Raw genomic sequence first — 25131 nt, 5'->3', positions numbered from 1 at the left:
AGCACGTCGTTAACCGAATCCTCGCTCGCAGGAAACGATGACCGACGCTGTCGATTCTCCAGCCAATCTCGGCACGCCTTGACCCATCCCTCTCTCTTATTGGATAAGCAGGAGGGCAGGAAGGCGGATGTTGTCGTCTCTGCGACGGCCAAAGCCGGCAAGATGGCTTCTCCTGGTGGGGAGCTTGGGGGCTTGTTCGACCACCACGTCCAGAGGGCTGTGTGCGACTCGCGGGCCAAGTATCGGGAGGGGAGACGGCCTCGCGCGGTCAAGGTAACGTGATTTTGGTTTCTTTCGCTATCCTCCGTAGCTTTATGTGAGCTCTAGCCTCACAGGCTCAGCTTACGTAAACGAAGTCTTGAAAGGCTAAGGTCGCATCCATTCCCAGGAGATGAGTATGCGGAACGCTGGTACTCTGGTACCAAAGATTCTCGAACCTGCTAGAACCTCAACTCCTGGAGAACGGGACTGTGTTTTAGTCATTGTTACCTTCCGCGTTTACTATAGTCCTTGTTACATGGTAAGCGCTCAGTGAATATTTGCTAACTCTTTACTGTAAATTATTCTTTATGCAGAGAGAGGGGCAAAAATGTTTTAATAGCAAATTTGTCCTAGGCTTATCTGTGAAAAACATTCAATATGTCTGCATTTCTTTTAGGTGTATACAATCAATTTGGAATCTCAGTACTTATTAATACAAGGAGTTCCTGCAGTGGGAGCAATGAAGGAATTAGTTGAGCGGTTTGCTCTATATGGTGCAATTGAACAATATAATGCTCTAGATGAATACCCAGCAGAAGACTTTACAGAAGTTTATCTTATTAAATTTCAGCATCTACAAAGTGCAAGGTAACATGCATGTTAAGCAGTATCTCATTTCCTCCATTCCCACTGCTATCATTTTGGCCCCCCTCATTCATTCCTGAATTACCCAGTAAACTAATGTGATCCTATTTTACTATCTTCCTGCAGTCTTCTTGAATGTTAGCTTTACCGAAAAACTCTTTCCCATCATGTCATTCCCATGCGTAACAATTTCTGTCGTGTAGTGTGGTAGATTATATATCACGTGCTCTTATATATCATCTCACTGCCCTAACCACCTTGCCAGTTCCTCATGGTTAGGGAAGTATATTTTCTCACTGTGCATTTTAAGGAGTTCTTGCATCTCCCACACCACCTACTAGGCCATGCAGTTCAACATCTGGATTTGAATTTAGTTTCATAAACCAGTGCGAGCATGGCCAAAGTATAAACCTCCCCAGACCTCAATTTCATCATAGGGTTGTTGTAAAGTGTTAATTTGAGTGAAGCATTAAGCATTTAGGACAGTGCCTGGTATGTGGTAAAATCTCAATAACTATCCATCATTTTCCCGGGGCACAGAAGTACTTATTGTGGTAATTCCTGGCCAGTCATAGATGTTCAATAAGTATTTGTTGAATGGATACTGTCCTCTCATTTTCTCATTGTTATATATTCAGTATTATTTATGAATCCCACTGTACGAATACATTGTGCTGAAAAGGCTAAATTGTGTATGAGCTAACTCTCAAGAACCTTTTAACCTAAAACAAAGAAAAATCTTTTTCATGACTACATATTTTGTAACCTCAAGCTAACCAGCTAGATCCTATGTTGGTTAAAGGGAGTCTAGATATGCATGGATGACAGCTCAAAACCTGTTAACACTCTTGGGAGAGGGGAGGAAAGGCTCTAAGAGTACGCAGTGGATCAGTAGGGTGAGTACCATCCACAAGCAGACCATCTTAATTCCCAAACTATAGGATGTTTATACACACAGTAAAAGCAGGGCTATGCTCTTTAGGTCAGTGCATTGTATACTAGTTAAGGTTTCATCCTAAAGTAAATATAGATTAGTAAACCATATCATGTATTTCTGTTTAGGATAGCCAAGAGGAAAATGGATGAACAGAGTTTCTTTGGTGGATTGCTTCATGTGTGCTATGCTCCAGAATTTGAGACAGTTGAAGAAACCAGAAGAAAATTACAAGAGAGGAACGCTTATGTAGCCAGAACTACTAAAAATAAAGGTATGGAAAGCCTATTACTAAACACCTCCTATGTGCCAAGCATTTTGCCAGGTATGTCATCCTGGGGTTCCCAGTCTAGTGGGAAGACAGACAAGTAAAAGACCACAATTTTCAATAACTGTAAACTTCAGGGTCCTTTACAGTATGCTGTGTAACCTGGGCTGGGAAGGGAGAGATTTTGTTTCATGGAAGACTTCCTGCAGGATGAGAGAGGTGTCTGAGTTCTAAAGGGTAGTTAGACATTACCCAGAAGGGGAGAGGAAGAGATGGAAAGGTGGGCCAGGTAGCATGTTTAAAGTCCCAGAGGAATAAATGAGCATCATGAGTTTTAAGAAACTGTGAGTAGTACCTGATAACCACAACACAGGGGCTTCAGTGAGAGATAAGATTAGAATAGAGGACAGGAAGTGAATCCTGAAAAGCCTGTGTCCATACTAAGGAATAAAGGTTTTGACCAAAAGTCAGTGAGAAACAATTAGGATTTGCAGACCAGTTCCAACTGCTAATCTAAAACTGCTAAAAGTGGAAAAGTTCTACTTTTGATAAGTACCAGTGGCCAGATGCCCCATATGCCCAACCAAGTTTGCCTAGACACAAATTCCAAGTGCACGGAATGAAGTCATAGATCTGGTACGTGAATTATAGAACTACAGCAGCCAGAACTGGACTAAGATAATGTGTGTGGTCTGAAATCTGAATGGTTTTAGAGGCTCAAATGACCAAATTTCCACCCTTTGGTTGAAAGACAAAGGCAGTGTCCAAACAGCTATTAAATATAATGAGTTTATGGCTGATTGGGGAAGGGGCATGTGGCAGTGTGAAGAGAGAAACAAGGTGGAAGACTTCTGGAAAACTTACCTGAAATTTTGGCAAGAGAGCTGTTGAGAGTCTCTGGTCATTTGTAGACATTGAACTTTAGCCTGTGGTGTATATAAATAACTAGTTCCAGGAGAACTTGCATGTGTGGCAAAGGAAATTATAAAATATGGACCCAGCATATTGACTCCTATAAAAACTAAAAACACAAACCGAGCAGCACGATCATTCATATAGTAAAATACTTCGAAGCTGTAAAAAGTTTTCTATCTAATGACATGGAAAAACTCTCCCAAGATTTACAATTAACCGGGAAACGGAATAGTGCAGAGAAATGGGTATTACAGGAGAAAAAGAGGGGTAAGTGGGAGGAGGAAAAGTAAGACATACTGGGACAGATGAAGTAAGATGAATGCTTACTTATGGCAAGTGGAAACCAGGCATATGAGGAGCGAGGAGAGAGTAAAGCTTGATACTTACATACCTTATATCCTTTTTAGCTTTAAAATCATGTAAATGTATTCCCTGCTCAAGAATAAATTTTTTTAGGGTAGCATTCATTATCATTTTAAAGTAATATTTGTTTTTAAAATTACACATTTCTGAATGATGAAAACAGTAAATGAACCATTTCTGTTTCCTTTCCCTCACCTTTTAAATTATAATATAAAGATCATTATGCGACAAAGAAGAAACTGGTTACAGAGAATCAAGATGCAAAACATTTTAGACAGGACTACCATTCAAAGAGATCTGGATTTTGTGCAGCCACTTTGAATGTATCTCCTGGGAATGCAGATCCTCGTCTTCCTTATTCTTGTGAATTGCCTTTGTGTTACTTCTCCCCAAAATGTACATGTTCGTCAGGAAAGCATGTGGGCGGAGCATCAAACTCCCCTCAGGATGGTAGAAACCGTGATGAAACACTGGAGCATTGGAACCACAATGACTCTCTGCAGAAAATGCAGATGAAAACTTTAAAAAATTCATTAGCCTGTCCTGGTGCACAGAATCGTATTACGCCTTCAGAAGCAGTTGACAGATTTATGCCTAGGACAACACAACTGCAGGAGCGGAAAAGAAGAAGACAAGATGATTGTAAACTTGGAACTTTTCTTGAAGCAAGCACTAGTAGTAATGAGGTTATGATTGGGCCTCTGTTACCAGACATACCTAAGGTGGACATGCACGATGACTCGTTGAATACAACAGCGAATTTAATTCGGAATAAACTTAAAGAGGTAAGATTAAAAAAAAGCTGTTTTGGACCTAGAGATTATCATACTAAATGAATAAGTTAAGTAAGTCAGACAGAAAAAGACAAATACCACAATATCATTTATATGTGGAATCTTAAAAAATGGTACAAATGAACTTACTTACAAAGAGACTCACAGACACAGAAAACAAACTTATGGTTACCAAAGGGGAAAGGCGGGGGAAAGGATAAATGAGAAGTTTGGGATGAACAGATACAAACTACTATATATAAAATAGATAAACAGTGAGATCCTACTGTATAGCACAGGGAACTACATTCAATATCTTGTAATAACTTAAAATGAAAAAGAATACATATATGTATAACTGAATTACTATGCTGTGCACCAGAAACTAACACAACATTGTAAATCAACTATACTTCAATAAAAAAAAAACTTTTTAAGGGACAAATTGGCTGTAGGCTAATAACTAAGTGGAGAGTTACTTGTGGGAACTATAGTATTGTCATTTTTTTTTTCATTTTTAATTTTTAGATGTGCTTTCTTACAATTCTCTGTTGCACTAACTGAATTTGATTCACAGATTTGTATTTGCTTTGATACCATTAATCCTTGCTTTAAACATATTTTATATCACTCTAGATAAAAAATATAAAAGCAGTGGTTTCAGTCAGTCAGATCAATTTGTGAGAATAGAGCCCAGTCTCTCCCTTTTTTTTGAAGCTCTCCAGATAGTTCTAATGTGAGCCAAAGTAGAGAACTACTTACTGCATTAAAGGAAAATAAGTACAATTTATTTCTTTTAATTCAAAATTACAAATTACATAAAATTCAAAATGCTTATTTTGCTTCTTTTATAAAGATAGCTGTAGAGGAAGGTGAGATTTCTAAAAGTTAGGCCTTAAGGTCTGCATTTTAAACTTCTTAAATAAATTAGAACTAGATTGTCCTACGTAGGTAGTAATTTTTAAATGTAATTTACATAATCATTTTCCATTTTCTAAACACAAAGAAGAGAAAGTTAAATTTGAGTTAGCTTTTGAAAGATTCCTTTTTGTGAGGCAAGATTTTTAGAAATAATAAACTGAGGGACAAAGACCAGACTTTTTCTTATACTTTTACTTGGGTTCTGAAAGTGCTTTTCACACAGTTGTACATATATTTTACAATGTGATTAAGAGAGGCTAAGGTAGATTATTTCGTGTACATTTTTTTAACCTCAAAATTATTATCCAATTAAGGATGAGGAATTGTTTTATAATAATAAAAATCCATGGACACAATTTCTCTGCTTAAGCCTTTTAAAATATGTCTTTGCTTGTGCAGGCACCCTTCCTTCAGACATGGCTGAACTGAGACTAGATACACACACATAGCTGTCTCAGCCAGAGCCGACTGTACTTTCAAGAAAAAAGAGTTAGGTCCAAATCTTAGGTATGGAAATAGTAGAACAACAAAAAGGAGAAATACTAACTACAGTTTACTACAGTTTCTAATAATTTTCCATTTTAAGTGAAGACTGTCTTACTCTGCTTTAACTTATATTCTCTACTTGTTCTGATAATGTGTCTGGTTTTATTTTTCCCCAAGAAATTGAGGATTCTAGTGTCTTCCGCTTATGTCTCTAAATTTTTCATCCCCTGCCCCACTGGAGCCTCTCTGTCTCTAAATAAATGAAACATGGTCAGTGTTTCAAGTTATGTGTAACCAGGATATCTATCTGTATCCGTAAAACTACAAGTGAGTTCATCATACAATTACAGATCTATTAAAGAATATTAAAGTAAAGCATATGTTTACTTTTCTCCCCTTACATTTTTTTCCTTGTTAGATGGCTTTAGAAATTTTACTCCCATCAAGTTTGGACAGAAAACTTTGCTCTGTGCCTAGATCATAGGTAGTACTTTGAACTTGGGCTGAGTGCCTTAAATGTAACAGCAAGGATTGAACTACTGAATGTATATCCTACCACTTCTAATAGTTTATTACTCTTGTACTATACAAATTAATTAAGTTTTTGTGGTTCTCTTTTTTTTTAACTAGGTAATTTCATCTGTGCCAAAGCCTCCAGAGGACAAGCGAGGAGATATGCATACAGCTCATCCATTAAAACAAAGAAGAAGAATATAAATTGCCTGCAGTAAATCAGTATTTTCTAAAGAACTATTTATTTTTTATCTTCAGCCTGTCATTTTAATTCTTGAAGAGATTTTACTGCGGGTATTTTTTTAATGCACCCTTTGTAATTTCATTCAAGCTACTTTTCTAATATAGTTTCATCTTTTAAAATTAGTTTATCATGGACAAAGTACATGCCAGCCAATTATGTCCCTTCCCGAAGCTCCACCCAGTGACTTTGGTTACATCATATTGGCTAGAACTGAGCCCGTGGATGTACCTTACTGAGGGGGCTGGAATGTCAGACGTTCAGGTTTCCAACCTCTGTGGTTGAGGAAGCAAGAGAAAAGAGGGTTGTGAATGACTGATTCACAATATTTGCCCCAAGATGGGAAGGTTGCTGGCTAACCTAATGAATAAATGAATAAATAAATAAATTAGTTTATTATTAGCTAGTATAGATGTTATCTTGACCCATACTTAATATACAGGAACCATTCTTACAACATTACTTACCACATTGCAGTCACCGTATGTAAATTAATCGAAGCAAATATAGAAACTTTACAATACAAATAAAGATAGGCAACCAGGATCTGTTTCTGATTTTAATAATTTTGAGTTACTCATATTCAAAAACTAGAAGTCAGGATGTGTTAGAATGCCAGGGCTTCAAAATCAAGACAATTCTGTAAAGCAAAAAAGTTAATAAACTATTAGAACAAATCTGAAATTAGAAGCTTACATGCTTTTTAGTTAACTTTAAAGAATAATTTACTTCATCTATGGCAGAAACAAATCAGTATTTATGTAATGCTAGACTTTTACCATTACTTTTAGCATACCCACATTTTTTTCCTGTCAGCGGACCACATAATTGGAAACTCAAGTGTAAGTATGTCCAGGCTGTTTTTTTTTTTTTTTTTTTTTTTTTTTTACTGATAACACAGTAACTTGAGAAGGCCCATACCAAGGGGAGTCTTTTTTTTTTTTTAATTTTCAATCTCCATATCCTTAAGGGCCTCTTGCCTAATGAGTGTATTTGAACATACCAATTAAGAAGGTTCACTTTAGTTATGACTTGCTGATGCAACCTTGCTGGGATGGCACTGAGTGGTAGATGGTACTAAGAAGTGTAGGCAAGGGGTTTGGCTCTACTTCCTTGTGACATAGTTAGGTATATAGTTGACCCTTGACCAATGGGGGAGACATGGTTGCCGACCCACCATGCAGTCAAAAATCCACACGAAACTTTACAGTCTGCTCTCTGTGTCCATTGTTCAGTATCCTCAGATTCAGCCAACCATGGATCTTGTAGTATGTATTGAAAAAAATCTGCATATAAATGGACCCTTGGCAGCAGTTTGATCCCATGTTCAAGGATCAACTACACCTTTTTGCTGCACACTCAGTTAAAAGATACGTTAGAGAACTCCCACTGAATTGGAAAGAGCAAGTTGCCATCTAGATCAGGCTTCTCAGACTGTGGTGCTTTGACTCTTCACCTTGGGGTCTTACTAAATGCAGATTCTAATTGTGGTAGCCAGGGGCTGGTGGGTGGCAGGAATGGGGAATTGTTTAATGGGTATAGAGTTTCCGTTTTGCAAGGTGAGGAGTTCTGGAGACTGGTTGCACAGTAGCATGAATGTACTTAACACTCCTCAACTGTACACTTAAAATTAGTTAAGGTAAATTTTATAATAGGTGTATTTTACCACAATTAAAAAATTTCTTTTACAGCCCTAAAGGGAGGAGCTGCCAAGTGGGTTCTGTGTTCTTGAGTGGATTTCTGATCTGTTCTGTGACTGTGTGAAGGCCAGCACTTCTCCCCATCCTTGCCAACATATACAAGATCTGACTGTGATGAAAGAAGAAAATAAACCTTCCTTGTGTCAATTACACACACAAAGACTGATTCAGTTGGTGTGAGCTGGGATCTGAAAGTCTGCATTTCTCACAAGTCCCTAGGTGATACCATTGCTGCTGGTGCACACACTACACTTTGAATAGCAAGGCTCTAGGTAACTGGTTACAGATGAACTCTTGGGGAGCAGCTGAAGAACCACTGGTGTTCCATCTGAACCCAAGTGGTTACTCCAGCTAGGCCACTATTCAGTACTGTTTCACTTATCAGTCTTTTAAAACAAGAATCTGCCTTTAACACATTGGCTTTTATCACACATTTCCAGACAATTAAAATGTGGGAATAAACTACAGTGGGACAAGTTTGAGAGCCAAGCTGAGATAGCTAAGGATAACTTAACATTATGCAAATTCACCCACAAATTCACCATCTAAGTTACTGCAGAGAATAAAAAGTTTCTTCCTATATCACATGTTTGCAAAGCACAGTTGGTCAAAAAAAGAATTAAGATAGGAAATGATAATGAGTCAAATCAATTGTCAGGCTGGCTCTCCTGACTCAGAAAACTTTTATATTCATATGTGAAAGATGTTCACAAGGACAAATAAAGTACTATAGAGTACTATACATGTGTCCAAAATTTTAAAAATTTATTCTTGTTTGACAACATCTGGGTTGAAAGAGATCAAGTTCTCCTAGCAGTTTACGGTGGGTACTTGCTGAATCCACTCTATTTCCTGTTCTATCCCTTAAGCAAGCCAATATACCTTGGTTTTCTTTGAGAAAATGTCATTACATACAGGAAATTAGGAACTGTGTATGGCTGAAATGGTTATAAGCTCAAAAAAAGTGATGAATATAATTACTTAAATAGTATTTTCTTGGGTCCCAAATGCTAGGATGGGGCTGAGATGTTCATGGTTGCCTGAACTTCAGTAGTGGGTTGAAGCCCTATAGAAGTGAGTATGTAGCAAGTATTTCTTTTCTGATCCTTTAAAATTTTCCCTCAACCAGTTTAGGCTGCTGGCACTGTACCTTTGCTTCTGGGAAACATGGTCCAAACACTTCCAGCAAAAGTCTGTCTTCTTTCACTGCTTTTTCAAAGTCTGAAAAAGATATCTTGCCATCGTTGTCATAATCCTATAGAGGAAGATGATTTCTTGATAAATGATAGAGTAGTTTTAAATTCTGCATAAAAATCAACCATCTAGAGTAAAAGTTTACCAATTCAAACTAAGTTCACACTTCTGTAGGCACTACTTATACAACTCAAAAGGTACTTATGGAGATCACTTACTTTATGCCTATTAGTCTAATAGGCATACTTGGTATTATGGACTGAATATCTGTCTTTCCACCTCCAAAATTCATATGTGAAATCTCTAACATCTGCAATGTGGTGATAATTGGAGGTGGGGGCCTTTGGGAGGTAAATTAGGTCTAGATGAGGTCATGCAAGTAGGGCACCATGATGTTATTTGTGTTCTTGTGAGTAGAGAGAGACCAGAGATCCCTCTCTTCTAAGTGAGGAGGTCAGCAAGGCAGGAAGAGAGCCCTCAGCCAGGAACTGAATTGGCTGGCATCTTGAACTTGGACTTCTCAGTCTCCCGAATTGTGAGAAATAAATTCCTGTTGTTTAAGCCACCTTAACAATGGTATTTAGTTATAGCAGCCCAAGCAGGCTATATTTTGTTATACAGCCCTATCGCTAAAGGACCTATACTCTGGGGAAATAAGAAAATTAGAGGAAGCTCATTATACCATTACTTTCATGATAAAACAAGCACTATAGGGAAAATATTCTTAAGCTTAAGTTTTAGCTTTGTTCCTCAAAGTATCTCTTACTTGGGATAAGTAAGGATGTAATGTAAAAAGGATAAAAGTGAAGTTGCTTAGCTAATGAGCAAGGCACTGGGAGTTAGAATAGTAACAGTTCCAGATGGACTCAAATCATGAGAAGCTTGCAGACAACAGCTAGGCCTTTAAGGATGGTTGGGATCTAGATAAGCTAGAAATGTCAGTAGGAAATGCAGAAGATGGCCCAACATGAGTTATGCCAGGAAGCAGGAGTGTAAATCAAGAAGAAGACAGACTTGCCTAGAATAGAGTATTCATGACAGGGACTATGATCAATTAAATCACGGGGGGAGCATGTGTGTAAATTACAAATACCTTTAATGCTTGATTCAATTTGGATTTGTTTTGATGGGTGCTTGTTTTTTCACTTCTGGGCATAACCAAATCACAGTTGCTGAGAGTTTAAAGAAAGGTTTGAATAATTATCTGAAAAAGATTTTCCGAATCTTTTCCTTTCAAGAAAGAAGGGGGTGGGTGTGGTACTGGCAAACGTAATGTCTCTCAAGACACCTACCCTCAGCCCTAGCAGTGGCTAATGAGAGTGTTTCTAATGGAGGAGGATACTCTGAGGTCTGTTAGCAGAAACTGAGACTCGCCAGTCCCCATCATCTGTTACTTTCCTGCACTCCAAAGTAAAGGAGGTGAGCTGGGTCCAGGCTGCCTTAGAGTCATAAACCTTCACTGGTATCCAGTTTAGTGTCATAGTAAAACAGGGAGAGAAATCACAAAGTCCATAATAAAGAGGTATTATTGGGTTCATTAAAAGATGAATTCTGTACCTCATTTTTTTTAATTTAAAAAATGTATTTTTTTAAATTTTTAGTGGGGGGAGGCAATTAGGTTTATTTATTTTTTAATGGAGATACTGGGAATTGAACCCAGGATCCTGTGCATGCTAAGCAGGCACTCTGTCACTGAGCTATACCCTCCCCATGTACCTCATTGTCTAGCACAACCTTGGATAAACCTATCTCTGCTTCCGTTTTCTCATCTACAAAATAGAGATAATGATTTCTACTTCATAGGGTTGTTTTGAGGATAAAATGAGTTAATATATTAGAGTTCTGTGAAAGGCCTGGCATATAGCAGGTACTTTATAAGGGACAACTATTTTTATTATTATGTTATTTCATTATGAGTGTTTATATGGATTGATTACATATAATGAATTTCACTTTTTCATGCTTACCATTTTGTTCAGTGCTATATCTACCAACTCTTTTATTCTTTTATCAATCGCTTCCTCAGGTGACTGCTAGTGTAGACCGTTCTTCAACATGTCAAATATTTTCTCTCGAGAAATGTAACCATCACCATTCAAACAATAAACTTCAAAACAGACTTTTCAAAGCATAAGAAGTTTAAAGATTTGGATAAGAACAATTAAACTGTCATTAGTCTTCTCCTTTGTTATTTCAATATATAATTTTAAAAGGATGAAAACAATTTATACAACCTACAATTATTAGTATAGTAGAGAAACTTTATTATATATCTTTCTACAAGATTAAAATACCTATTGGGATGTGAAAAGTAAGATTTATAATCTCTGGACTTTGAAATTGAGGGTTTACAAATGCTACGAAGCAATAAAGGAGATATTTTGAAACCTTTGATCATACAATACACATTTACATATACATATATATGTGTGTGTACCTCAATATCATAGTTTCCTTCTTACATAGAGTACAAAAACTAGTACACACTTTACTATACCACTGACAAAGAACATTTTTCAATTCTATTTGGGTAATGAATCTGTCATCTCCTTAGGATCTCCCCATTTGTACTTTCCAAAATGATCAATCTCTCCCTGGAGGGTGACTTTCATGACTTTGATCTCACTGTGGAACCTCTACCACAGTTCACTTGTTCAGTCCACAAATGACCTTACTCAGGTCCTGGAGCCCTGGTGCAGTCTGCAATCTAGTTACATATTTCAGAGGACGGGAGGGGCGTGGGGGAAGGGAAGTGAAAGGAAAGGAAGGGAAAGAACAAGAACAAGAACAAGAACCAGGTATGAAATATTCCAGAGTATCAGATTAGCTGCGTCTTTTTTGTTGTGTTTCTCCACGACATAGCATACATCACTTTGTGACACAACCCTACTAGAAGTAATATTTTCCTCAAGTTAACATACCTTGAAATGTATATGAAACATTTTTAGGAAGTGGGATTAGAGGAGGAAAATTTTTTTAATTAGTGCGATGTTATTCAATCATGTACAGCTGCATTTAGTGTCACAGTCACTTTCACAAGAATTTACATTTATGAAACTTAACTTTTCATTTCTCAGTGAGACTTTTGTATAAGAACACTGCAACAAACATATATGGCAACTATATTTAAATGTTCTCCTGTGAAAAATTATATTGGAGAAAACAAAACAAACCACATAATGTTGTAAGAAAAAAATAATTAAACCTCCCCCACATAATGTTGTTTTGTCAATTATACTTCAATTGTTTGAAAAAATCAAAAAAAGAAAAAAAGGAAACAAACAAAAAAGTCATAAAGTTGGTGACTTTTAAAAATGTTGCTGTCATTTTAAAAACGTGTTTAATTTAGAGATCTTCTTTTGTACATCCCAAATGCAAATTCAAGTGTAAGGACAAGAAGGGATAAAAATTTCCTTACATACTCAGAAGTCTGAAGTCTTAAGCAATTTGACACTTCAAGCAACTTGTTCCCTTGAAAACTGCTATTTAAAATTGTTTCTATTCTCTTTCTAGGGTTTCACACCCCAAATTCTGGCACAGGAGGTGTGAAACATAGAAAGTATACATCATACCAATGGAACAGGTTGGGTGAAGCCAGAGCTATTTCTTGGCAAAATTGTGAATTGGGAGATCTTTGTCTTTGGAATCCCTAACGTTCCTTTTCTGTAGGAAGCTCCCTTTATAGTCCTTCTTCCTTTGGACTTTCATTGTCTCCGCCTTCTTCCCTCTCTTTATTCATCCACACTAACTCTAACATTAGAGTAATGATGTCTGGACATTGTGTGTTTTTACCTTGCTTTAGTCAATCCCTTACATTTTTTCTGATGAAAAGACAAGAAAGGGCCCCAGTATGAACCATGTGCTGCCTCATATTAAGGCCAACTTCCTGCTGAGCCCAGAGGCAGCCCCAGAAACCTCAACCTTGCCAGCGGCTCAGAGTTGGCACAAGCCCGGGCCTTTAGTTGCTATTCTTCACCTGGGCCGTAGGCCAGAGGGTGACATCTGGGCATTATAGAATCAGTGGAGGAAAGGTTTGGAGACCCTGGGACTAGGAACTCTCCAATGAAACAGGCCACCCATTTCATCTGTATTTTTTTTTTTTAACTATCATGAACTAATTTTGCAAGATTGCTGTAGAGAACATTGATTTTATATTTTTTAAAAAATATTTAAAGATTCACCAAATACAAAATTAACAATATAAACTACTAAGTTAGAAATTACGTAGAGAAATCTTACACTTTAGCTTTTCTTCAAAAGTCCCTCGAAGAAACACCGATAATCCTTTAACCCACTCTTTCACATTTATGTAGTTATCATTGTCTTTGTCAAATGCAAAAAATACTGAAAGAAAAAGAACATGCAAGTGCATTGTAATTTACAGCTATTTCATAATTCAAGAGTATGTATGAATAGATTTAAAAAAAACTTTCCTCCCCAAATGAGAGGAAAAATGGTTTTGGCACAATCTTTCTTGAAAAAGGCAAAATCACTGGAAATATATTTCCAACAGAATTTTATTGAAATAAATCATTCTCATCCATAGTCAATGATGATTTTCACTTGTGATGTTTTGTACAGTTACTTATAAGCCAAGAAGACCAACAGTGGAGAAAATCAATGTGATAATTTTTACTCTAAAAAGAGTGGCAAAATCCTGTTCTAAAGAATTTGTACAATACCTAAAGACAAATTTCTCAAATAACATATTATTTTTAAAATTATCAATGAAATCTTAGTATTACCCTTTAGAAAAGAAAATATTATTGACTCTTTTGGGGGTGATGGATATGTTAATTATTTTGATTACAGTTATGGCTTCAAAGGTGTATACGTACATCAAGACCTATCAACTCCTGGGCATATATCTGGAGGGAACCCTAATTCAAAAAGACACTTGCACCCCAATGTTCATAGCAGCACTATTACAATAGCCAAGATGTGGAAACAGCCTAAATGTCCATCGACTAATGACTGGATAAAGAAGTTGTGTTATATTTATACAACAGAATACCACTCAGCCACAAAAATGATAAAATAATGCTATTTGCAGCAACATGGATGGCCCTGGAGAGTGTCATTCTAAGTAAAGCAAGCCAGAAAGAGAATGAAAAATACCATATATCACTATGTGGAATCTGAAAAAAGAAGACAAATGAACGTATATAGAAAACAGAAACAGACTCACAGACATAGAATACAGACTTGTGGTTGCCACGGGGGAGGGGGGTGGGAAGGGATAAATGGGGAGTTCGAGATTTGCAGATACTGACTGGTACATATGAAATAGATAAACAAGTTTATACTGTATAGCACAAGGAAATATATTCAATATCTTGTAGTAGCTTATGGTGAAAAAGAATATGAAAATGAATATATATATATGCATGTATGACCGAAGAACTGTGCTGTACAACAGAAGTTGACACAACATTGTAAACTGACTATACCTCAATAAAAAAAAAGTTAAAAAAACACAAACAAACAAACAAACAAACAAGACATCTAATTGAACACTAAAAATCTGTAGGTGAAATTGACTGGATCCCATTAAATAATTTCCTATTTTAAATACATAATTATTTCTTTGATCTTTCTCAATATGAGTAATTATTTTTTGGTGTCGACTGATACCTTCTTCACTTTTATGAAGAAAAAGAAATCATTTGATAATTTACATGTCTACAGCATATGAATTAAAAGACATCATGATTAAAAACCATAAGCTTATCTTTAAAAAAAATACTGCTAGCTTATTTAGTTCATTATTTGTTCTCTCTCAAAGTGGTACAGCTACGAGATATGAAATTCTGAGTGAGTTTATATTAAAAACCACCCTCACAATCAAATCAATTACTGGTTTAAATTGGTAGCACTATCAGAATTATATCTTTCAGTTTGGTATTTAAAAACTCAGTCTTTGGTGAAAATTGAATATATATATATATATATATATATATATATATATATATATATATATATATATATATATATTTGCCATATTAAAAATACATTTGCCATTATAATACATGCTTGCCATACATTTGTATATACATGTATATGCCATCTCAGCTTGGCCCATTTCAGTCTCTAGGACTTCTTACCCCTATTCATTAGCATATTATCAGTCATTCCAAACACGCTGTGCAGGATTGCTTGAAATGCATTACGATCCAGTCCAGTGTTATCAAGTCTTACATCAGCTCTTTTCACCAAGCTGTGAAAAATTCTTATGAGACACTCTATTTCACTTTTTTTGACTGTAAAATGAAAATACAAATAAACACAACTTAGATTTAATCATCGAGTTTTCCATCCCAATTAAAAATATTTTAAGCAGCTATTCTGCTCCTATAATGCTAAATGCTTAAAAGTATGACACAGATTTGCTACTTAAGAGCTTATAGAATTAAGATGGGCTTTACTCAGAAGTCTCACAAGACAGTATACAAATGATAAGTTATGTAATATACTCATCACTATAGACATGTGAAGAGAAATCAGTATGGGAGAGAAGAGTTGGGCCATTTTCATGGAGGTAAGACTTTGAACTGAGCCTTGAAGGATACACAGTATTTATATATATGTGTTGAGGATGGTAAAGAAGTGGAGAATTCCAAGGAAAGGAAGAATTGAGGCTGAAGTTGAACATGATTTACTGGGAGCACAGCAAGTTGGAAAGGAGTGAAAAACAAGACTCAAGAGGATGGGTTAATGGTAGAGGGCCTTGAATGCCTAATCAGAGGATTAACATTTATTTCACTGGAGATGTTGTTTCTTATGGTGTCATTTTTGGACCATCTGTATGAAAATTATCCGCCTCTCATTGCTTGCTAAATATTTGTTGAATATGCAGATTACCAGGCCTTGCCCCAGACCTACTAAACAAGAATTGCTAACAGTGGGCCCAGGAATTGGCTTTTAAACAAGAGCTTGGCTAACTCTTCTATGCTCTAAGGTTTGAGAAGTGGTTAAAGAAAATTTATCTGGCAAAGCTGTGTTGAAATGAAGGAGACAACTGGAAACATAGAAACAAGGCTTGGTGTGACAGGGCTTTGACTAGGGAGATGGAAATGAGGTCAGAAAGCACGTAGGATGCCTGAGATGCTGCAGGAAATCAAGCCTTGGTAACTGATTTCCAAACAAACTTTTTCATATTTACATACTTGGATCTCATTCCAGACTTCGTAAAAGTATTTTTAAGAAGCGCACAGGTGATGCATTTCTCAGGACTGAGAACTAAGAGATTAAGCTTTGTGCACTGGGGGTTCCAGATTTAAGCATCTGGGTTCCACTTCCATTTCTTACCCTACATGGCTGACTTAGACAAGTCTTACAGCTTCCTTATGCCTTAGAGTCCTCACCTATAAAGTTTGGCCCTTGTCCTAGATGATCTCTGAGATTCTTTACTTTCTGAAAGTCTGATTCTATGAATCAAAGATTATTTGAGATAATTTAGAGTTAAGAGGGAAAGCTGGCTATTATTTTTTCTTTCCTCTCCTCTCCTCCCCTCCCCCCTTTTTCTCTTGTGGGGAAGTTGGGGAGAAATAAATAATTATTTTAGATTTTGTCTTTGAGGTGATTTCAAGTTACCCAACTGAAACCAATGAGAACCCACTGCAAATATTCAGTTTACATTACGGTTTCTACTGTGGTCAGAAGGATGACTTGACTCTTACGGTAAAGGTTGATCAATCCATAGAATAAGCAATTATAAATATACCTAATAATACTATTTTATGAACTGAATTAGATTCTCAGGCTTCACACTGTAACTATAACCCCCAAAATGTGACATAAAGGTAATTTTATCCATTCAATAAGCATTTATTAAGGGCTTCCTATGAACCAGGCAATATATACACCATGGTCCTGGTCTCAAGGTTGTTACACTTTGATCAAGAGATAAAGAAATACAATGAAGTATTACAAACATCGATTGATGGTGTTTGGTGACCCAAAGAAAGGAAACTAGGGGGAGGCAACAAGAGATTAAGGGGCCTGAGGAAGAGGTGTCACTTCAGCTAAAGCCAACCAAAGGAGTAAGCATTTGCTAGATGAGGCAGCTTGAAGGCAGAGAAGGATTTTCTGAGAGCCTCAGATGGTTTAGTTAGAATTGTTCAACTTTACAGACAACAAGAAAATTTTGGCTGGAAAGATAACAGGATGAGGTTTGCATTTAAGGAAGATCAGACTGACAGTAGATTCTTGAAACTACCTTATGAATGGTGAATCCAGATGTGACAAGTTGTATTTTCCCAAAGACGATTTTTAACAACCTGTCCCATCTCATATGGTCTTCTAACAGTGTGACTTTTGGAGAGATGAGGGTTTGTCTCCTTCACTTGAAACTAAAGGGATTTTTCTGTGACCGTTTCAACCAACAGAGTACAGTGGAAATAAGGCAATGTGACCTTTCAAGATGTGGTCATCGGAGAGGATGCAGCTGCCCTGAGGACAAAAACTTGGAAAGCCTCCCACTTTTTTCTTTTAATGGAATGGAAGAAAAAAAAAAAGCTCAGGTGTGGACACACTGTATGGAGTGCATAGTAATATTAATGCTTGCCTGAAAGTAGTCCTGCTCAACTCTTTTGGAGAACCTGAGTGGAAAATATAGCACCAACAGTAGTGTGAAAATGGATCCCCAAGAAAAGCAAGTGTTCAAAGAGTCAGGAGCTGCTCTGAGTCAAATACTGATAAGTCATCCAACAAAACAATCAAGGACTTTAGACACAATCTTCAGCAGGTAATAGTTTTATCCATGCAGCTCACATTTCATCGTCTCTAAAGACGTTACACATGTGGTCAAAGAACCACTGTGAATGACAGTTGAGAAATTGTGGCTGAGAATGGTATTGATATGCTAGAGACTGGCCTATGTTATTCATTAAACTTTTTAGTTTGGAGTAACTTTAATTCACATAAGAGATGCAATTATAGTAGGGTTCGCATAAACTTATTGTTTCTCCCTGCTAACATCTTACACAATCATGCTGCATTTGTCAAAACTAATACACTAACACTGGCACATTATTATTAACTAAATTACAGACTTTTACCAGCTTTTCCACTGATGTCCTTTTTTGTTCCAGGATCCAATCCAGGATCCATTTGGTTGTCATGTCTCCTCCAGCTAGTCTTAACCCTTTCCACAGCCTTGACAGTTTTACTTTTGCATAATGGCCCTCAATTTAGGTATGCTGAGTGTTTTCCTCATGATTAGACTGGTTATGTGCCTTGGGGAATACTACTGACATAAAGTGTTCTTGTCACCTAACAGGAGATACATGACATTAACATGACATATCACTGCTGACGATAACCTCAATCACTCAGTTAAGCCAGAGTCTACAGGTTTCTCCACTGTAGCTACTACTTTCCCTTTCCACAATCTGTTCTTTAGAAGCCAAGGTAAGGTAATTAAGCTCTACTTCTTGGGTAAGGGGTATTTATAGTATTATTTGGAATTATTCTGAGGAAGGTTTGTCTCTTTACCACTTACTCAGTTTTTTATGTTAGTAAGTAGCCACATATATTTATTTTATACCAATACTATGTTATTGTGTAGCTCAAATTGTTCCAGCTTTGGCCATTGGGAGTTTTCAAGCTGGCTCCCGTATCTTTTCCACGTATCTTTTTGTTTTTTCAACACTTCCTTGCTTTCTGACACCACTTGCCAGGCTCATCTTGTATTATCCGTGTGATAACAGAAAAAAAAAATATTTGTCTCTGCTCCTGGTTCCTGGCTCAGAACTCCTGTATCTCTTAGAATTTCCTGGTTGATAGGATGTCTTTTGTCCTAACAAGGTGACTGTTGTTTGCTCCTGGATGTGAGCAGGTCACCAGAAAAACCAAGCCATGATTAAAAGCTTGGAACTTTTAGCCCCACACCCCCATTTCTCCAAAGGGGGATTGGAAATTGAGCTAATCTAATGATCTATCATGACCATGTGATAAAACCTCCATAAAAATCCCCCATAAAGGGGTTTGGGGAGCTTCTGGGCTGGTGAACACAGAAGTGCTGGGAGAAAGCACGGGAACTCTGTATCTGTTCCTATATACCTTGCTCTATGCATCTTCCACTTGGCTGTATCCAACTATATATCCTATAATAAATTGGTAATCTAGTGAGTAAACTGCTTTCCTGAGTTCTGTGAGCTGCTCTAGCGCATTAATTGAACATGGGGAGCCTCTGATTTATAGCCAGTCAGAAGCACAGGTAACAACTTAGACTTCTGATTGACATCTGGTGGGGTGCAGTCTTGTAGGACTTTACTCTTAACCTGTGAAATTTGATGCCATCTTCAGACAGTGTCAGAATTGAGTTACTCTGTAGGGAAATCCAGCTAATGTCAGAAAATTGTTGGGAAAACCTCCACATAGTTGGAGGCCAGAAATATCAGAAGTGTGAGTATGGAAGTAGTGTTAGAGTACAAGAGAAACAAACAGGAGTAGTGTTTTTCCTGTATGTGTTATTCAGCTATTTCTTCAGGGAAATCTGGTTTTTTTATTTAGAGTTTGGTGTTTAGAAACCAAGGTCTAGGCACTGGGTGTGCTTGTTGCTACTGGGTGTTAATACTTCTAAGCCTTCTCAGCAGACACAGCTAGGAAATATGTTGTACACTAACCTATGTGCACACATATTGGCCCATGTTATGTCACACAAATACAGCAAAAGCCAGGTATTAGACTAGTGGACCTTTAGGTGGTCCTGGGCTAAGTCCTAAAAGAGATAATCAACTATATTAAAGACTCATGAATGCTCAGAGAAGACAGGCTGATGAACTCACAAGAGCAAATGAAACTACACTTCACTTGCTCCATCTGATAGGAGTGGATCAGAGAAAGGCAGCTCACGAAAATACCTGGGTTTTAGCAAGGCATCTGACAAAATCTTGTTCTTAGTTAACATCTACTCAGTAACAAGTAGTGCCGAGCACAAAGGTAGGTTCTCAATGTTTGCTAAATAAACGATAACCTCTTGTAAATTGGGGAAGATAAGGAATAAGCTAGATCAGAGTCAGGATCCTGCATAATCTCAGGATGCTAAAATAATCAGTTGAATCAAACAACATGAATTACAAGTAATTTAACAATTCTTCACTTTGCTTAAAAAATGTTAATTACATAAGTGTGAAAATTATGGCTGAGCAACAATTTGTATGAAAAAGACTGGGTCAACTCCTATTAAAGTGGGATTGATACTAGGCTGACATAACTGAAGTTTTGCCTGGAAAAGACAATTTTGATCAGGATTCTCAAACTTTAGTGTCTAAGAATACATGCAGTGAACAATCTGGATGTTTGGCCCACACTTTCAGAGATATTTTAATATACCAGAGGGGTACTCAGGGATCTACATTTTCAATATCAACCTTTAGCTGATTCTGATGGCGGAGATACTCCTACCATAGCACGAATAAAAAGTACACAGCCAGGATCAACTACCACATTTGTAGGCCCAATGCGGAATAAAAATGCAGGTCCCTTATAAAAAAATTAATTTTAAGTCAGTGTTAGCAGCACACTAACCTAAGTACGGTACCCTGTGAGAACGCACAGGTTGAACATCCATGAAGCCATTTACTGCACCCTGAGGTAATTATCTGCCTCCCCCACCAGATTAAAGGGCTATTATCTGCCTGACTCTAGATCAGCAATGTCTGACAGAACTTTCTAAGATGATGGAAACGTTCTGTATCTGTGCTGTCCAATTTGGTAGCCACAACCCACATATGGTTATTAAGCCCTGAAAAATGGCTGGTGTGACCAAAGCTGGATTTAAAATTCTACTTAATCTACATCTAAATACTCACATGTAACTAGTGGTTACCATATTAAACAATGTAGCTCTAGGGAGCAGTATGAAAATCAATAGGTAGAAGTTACACTAGGTCCAGAATGTAAAACATTCTAGATCTGTCAGAGGTGAAAAAAAAGGAAACAGCTGCTTGGCAAGTTAAGGTAATGAATCTCCTTTGTGAGGTCACTGGAGGTAACAAGCTAAGGATCTGAGACAAGAGACAAGAGTCATGCAGTGGCAGTGGCCTGGACTGAAGGAAGCCATGTGGCACATTGAGGACCTAGCAAATAGAGAAGGCCCCCTTCTAAGGAGCTCTAAGGCAAAGCCCAGGAAAAACCACTTCAACTTTCTGCCACATGACACAATTGGAACTTTGCACACCAAGAGAAATAATAAAAAGATAGACCCTTTTGAGAAGGCCAAGGCAGCACTAGCTTTTTAGTCCATCACACTCCTATCCATTAATAACCAAATTCTGGCCATAAGAGGACCAAAATCTATCCTGGTCTCAACTGGAATGGCTCAAGAACTAAGCTGACTGCAACAAATTTTAATCATGCCCTTACTATGGGACAGCACTATACAGAATGACCATGAGGGTCTATGATGCTGATCAGTAGGATTAATTTGAGAAATAAAGATTATTTGAGTGTAGACGCCAGCATCAGACTACCTGGGTTCTAGCTTGGCTTCCACCCGAAAAGTTCACCAACAACTTAAAGACATGGTTTTCACATCTGAAAACATGGATAATTATTACCTACCCCGTTGAGTTTGTTCTGAGAATTAAAAATGAGGAACATAAACCATTTTGCAGTGTCTCACCAATGAAGAACTCAATAAATATCAGTTGTTGGTAATCTTGAATGTAAAACCATAATCTTGTTACACTTGTGAATAGCTATGTTTAAGAACTTAGGGCCTGAACTTTTGACCATAACTTAAGAATTAATAAGTATCAAAAACTTTGGAAAAAGAAAGGAATGCAACTCATTCCTTTTTTCAACTAAAAGCATCTCCTTCATAGAAGATTATATGGGATATGGGTCTGATCAAGTATACTCATACCTACAGACTATTTCAGAGAACTGCTTTTAAATAAAAAATTATGGTATTAAACACACATTTGGGTAGCAGACATTGCTAAAAATAATTTCATTAGGATGGGGAGAGGAGTCAGATTTTGGAAGTATGCAAAGTTTCCTTTTCAGTGTTATAAAACTCAGGCTCTATTAAGAAAGCAGCACATGACTGCAGGCATTTCTTACTACATTCAATGTTGGCTAAATGTGCCGGATGGATGTTAAGGATAGTATGTCAGCAGGATTGGAAAACAGGCTCCAGAAGTGCTTGAGGAGCTTGGATCATTTAAAATCCAACTGGAAAAAGAGAAAACTGAATTAAGTCCACAATGAGACTTGGACAAGGTGGTGCCTATCTTTGCCAAGGTCACACAAGGAAAAATGGAAGCACCCAATAATGAGGGTGTATAAGTCGCTGAAATAAATGTAACTTCCTCAAAGTCTAAAAACAGATTCTTAGAAATACCAGTCAGGATTCTTTGTGGTCATGCTTACGTAACAAAAGTTTACCAGATTACTTTTTAAGATATGGCAAGGCAAAGAATCCTAAAAAAACCTCTTAATTAGATTAGCTTTAACAAACACTTGCCATGTACAAAGCACCATGCTATTTCTTCAACATCTAAAGTACCTTATGTATCTCTATCAATCCTGTGAAGTAGAGCAATCAGCTGCCTCTATGGCTTTTGTGCCAGAGAATTCAGGGAACTTGTCAGAGTAAACCTTTATACTTTGAAACCTTTTATTAAATTTCAAACTATAAAAAAATTGGTACTTGGTTGGCAGATAATCCTTCAGCACTTATGATGTCATGTAAATTCTCAAGCTATTCTTTCCACATATCCTAATATATTTTAGGACACCTGATGATTAAAATACTTTCAGTGTAAGTACAGGAATGATTGCTCACTTGCTATTTTTTTAAATGGCCAAAATATTACATAGAAAATAGGAGAATTCTATTTTGGGGGTTACAATGCACTTGTTAATGTCTAACTAGTATGTCTATTCAATGTTTCTATTTGATTACGAATAAAGATGTTCAAGGGGGTGGGTACAGCTCAGTGGTAGAATGGTGGAGTGAATGCTTAGCATGTATGATGTCCTGGGTTCAATCTCCAGTGCCTCTATTAATAAATAAGTAAGTAAGCAAATAAATCAATCAATCTACCCCTCTCCCCCTCAAAAGATGTTCAGGCAGTGTTGGATGTTTGGTCAGTACTTACAGCTCTCGACCGTACTACTGATGGATTTCACCAGTTTCTTCAGAACCCTCTGTTCCATGTCGAGTGTAGCTTCAACACACTGCAGACTGAGACAGCCTAGTTTCAAGCCTGGGCGTCCTTGGTTGCCACTGGTTCCACAGTTCACCACTCCATACCCAACACGGAATGTGACCATGGCAACATTTCAGCAACCAAATACAGAAGGTTCTCAAGTAATTGGAAAAATATTTAACAATGGTTGTTACCACTCAGTACAAATACAGGGATTTCATTAATGTTATTGTGATCTGAAATATTAAAGCAATTCCGACATTTACCTTTTCTTTGGGGCTAAATACCACTTAACATGGTGTTTGATATTACTGCCATTTGTATTTCCTCAGCACAAATTCTACAGTTGAAAATGTTTCTCTCCTATGTGAACATATAATAACTAAATAAGATTATAAAGATCTTATTCTTTAAATAGAAATAAAGTAACTTCCCAGACTATAAAGACTTCCTTCAGAGGTTATAACCACCTTCAAAAACTCTAACCAAGCACCTTCTCATGATAAGCTAACAGAGGCCTCAATCTGAGAACTTTCAGAGAAATGTAACGCCCCCCACCCCCCACACAGACTTTTATCCCTCCAACTTATCTGACTGACTGGTAGGAAAACACGGTGTGCCTATGCCAAAGCTGGCCAAGATGGCAACCGTTCTCATATCTGTTGTCAAACCCCAGTATAGAGAACAAACATCTTTTTATGTACATCGGCTGGCCTTCATTGTGATAAGACAAAAAAATGCACTGAAAGTGACTTTTACAATTTAGAACACTGTATTTTTACTAAATCTTAAATAACATATAAAAACAAATTTTAAAATAAGGCAAATATAACTGGGGTGTGGGATGGGGGGAAGCTTTCCAAAAACTTTTCTTAAGGAAATACCAAATGTTCATAGACTTTAAAAAGTTGAAAACTGGCAATTAAGAAAAACCGTAAAACTTGTCACTGAGGTCTGAAGAATAAATGTTCTCAGTGGCTAGCCTATCGTTCTCCATGAAATTAAAGAAAAATAGGCAACAGGCTTTTAGCACATTTTTACTGGAGGAATACAAACCTATACCCTGGATAAAATAAATTCAGATACTCTTAGGGTATTTAAAACATCTAAACATATGAAGGGCAACCAAATAAATCCAAAATAACCAGAAAAAGGTAGCACCAGGTATAAATTCAATTTTTCTATCCAGACACTCATCAATTTTGTTGCAGTTACCTTGGCATCATCATCCCAACAACATGCCTTATGTTTATAAAATTGGTATATAATTATTGAAGAAAAAGAGTGGTTTGGTGGATTGAGAAACTAAGAGAGGTTATTAACTTGCACATGCCATCAACTGGTCAAATTTTCTTCGTATACCTTATAAGAAGACTGTTAAGGCTACAAGAGAACAATAAAAATGGTATTTCCTGGTCAACACAATCCGGAAACAATACAATTTTTTGCCAAATCACTTTCTTCTCCAGTCTGAACTGCTGCTTCCAGTGGGACATAATCATCATATACTGGAGCAGTCAGCAAAAGTACATGTTATGTTCATAGCAAAACTGATCAACAAATAACCTGATGAACTTATCTTTTTGCACTTTCATAACACTACTGAGAAACTTCCTTTTGGAAACAAAATGTCTCTCAAACTTGCTTTGTACTCAAGAGCATGTAGGTGTTTTTTATTAGGAGAGATAATGAAGCTTTAAGCATAAAATTTACGGAAATTTACCAAGAAATGTATTATTTTTACAGCTAAGAACTCGGGGACATGTCTTATCCATCTACCACTTAACACCTAGTTAGTGTTTCTTAACCTTTAAC

The 25131-nt window shown here is 37.0% G+C and overlaps 2 protein-coding genes across 5 annotated transcripts; one reads left to right on the top strand and one right to left on the bottom strand.

Annotated features, from left to right (window-relative positions):
* Nucleotides 1–116: 116 nt before the first annotated feature.
* Nucleotides 117–8120, top strand: RBM48 (RNA binding motif protein 48). 3 transcript variants are annotated; one of them, XR_012508228.1, is made up of 6 exons: nt 117–273; nt 659–849; nt 1909–2054; nt 3543–4111; nt 6137–7102; nt 7952–8120. XR_012508228.1 is itself a non-coding variant. In XM_074367493.1 (5 exons), exons 1-5 carry the CDS (start codon nt 163–165, stop codon nt 6221–6223), a joined length of 1104 nt encoding a protein of 367 aa, XP_074223594.1. In that variant the 5' UTR covers nt 117–162; the 3' UTR covers nt 6224–8120. The 3 variants fall into 3 exon arrangements, 2 of the variants coding, with proteins under 2 accessions (XP_074223594.1, XP_074223595.1); XM_074367493.1 differs by having other exon boundaries at nt 6137–8120; XM_074367494.1 differs by having other exon boundaries at nt 3543–4113; nt 6140–8120.
* LOC105083100 (calaxin-like) lies at nt 6807–25030 on the bottom strand. 2 transcript variants are annotated; one of them, XM_010972855.3, is made up of 6 exons: nt 23266–25030; nt 15259–15414; nt 13394–13498; nt 11122–11273; nt 9111–9215; nt 6807–6900 (listed from the first exon to the last, which is right to left on the bottom strand). In XM_010972855.3, the coding sequence occupies exons 1-4, from the start codon at nt 23438–23440 to the stop codon at nt 11188–11190; spliced, it is 522 nt and encodes a 173-aa protein (XP_010971157.3). In that variant the 5' UTR covers nt 23441–25030; the 3' UTR covers nt 6807–6900; nt 9111–9215; nt 11122–11187. The 2 variants fall into 2 exon arrangements, with proteins under 2 accessions (XP_010971157.3, XP_074223605.1); XM_074367504.1 differs by lacking the exon at nt 11122–11273.
* Nucleotides 25031–25131: the final 101 nt, after the last annotated feature.

The sequence above is a fragment of the Camelus bactrianus genome, chromosome 7 (assembly GCF_048773025.1).
Source record: "Camelus bactrianus isolate YW-2024 breed Bactrian camel chromosome 7, ASM4877302v1, whole genome shotgun sequence".
NCBI lineage: Eukaryota > Metazoa > Chordata > Mammalia > Artiodactyla > Camelidae > Camelus > Camelus bactrianus.
Note: the sequence above shows the minus strand (reverse complement) of the source record. Positions and strands in the feature narration are given on the sequence as shown.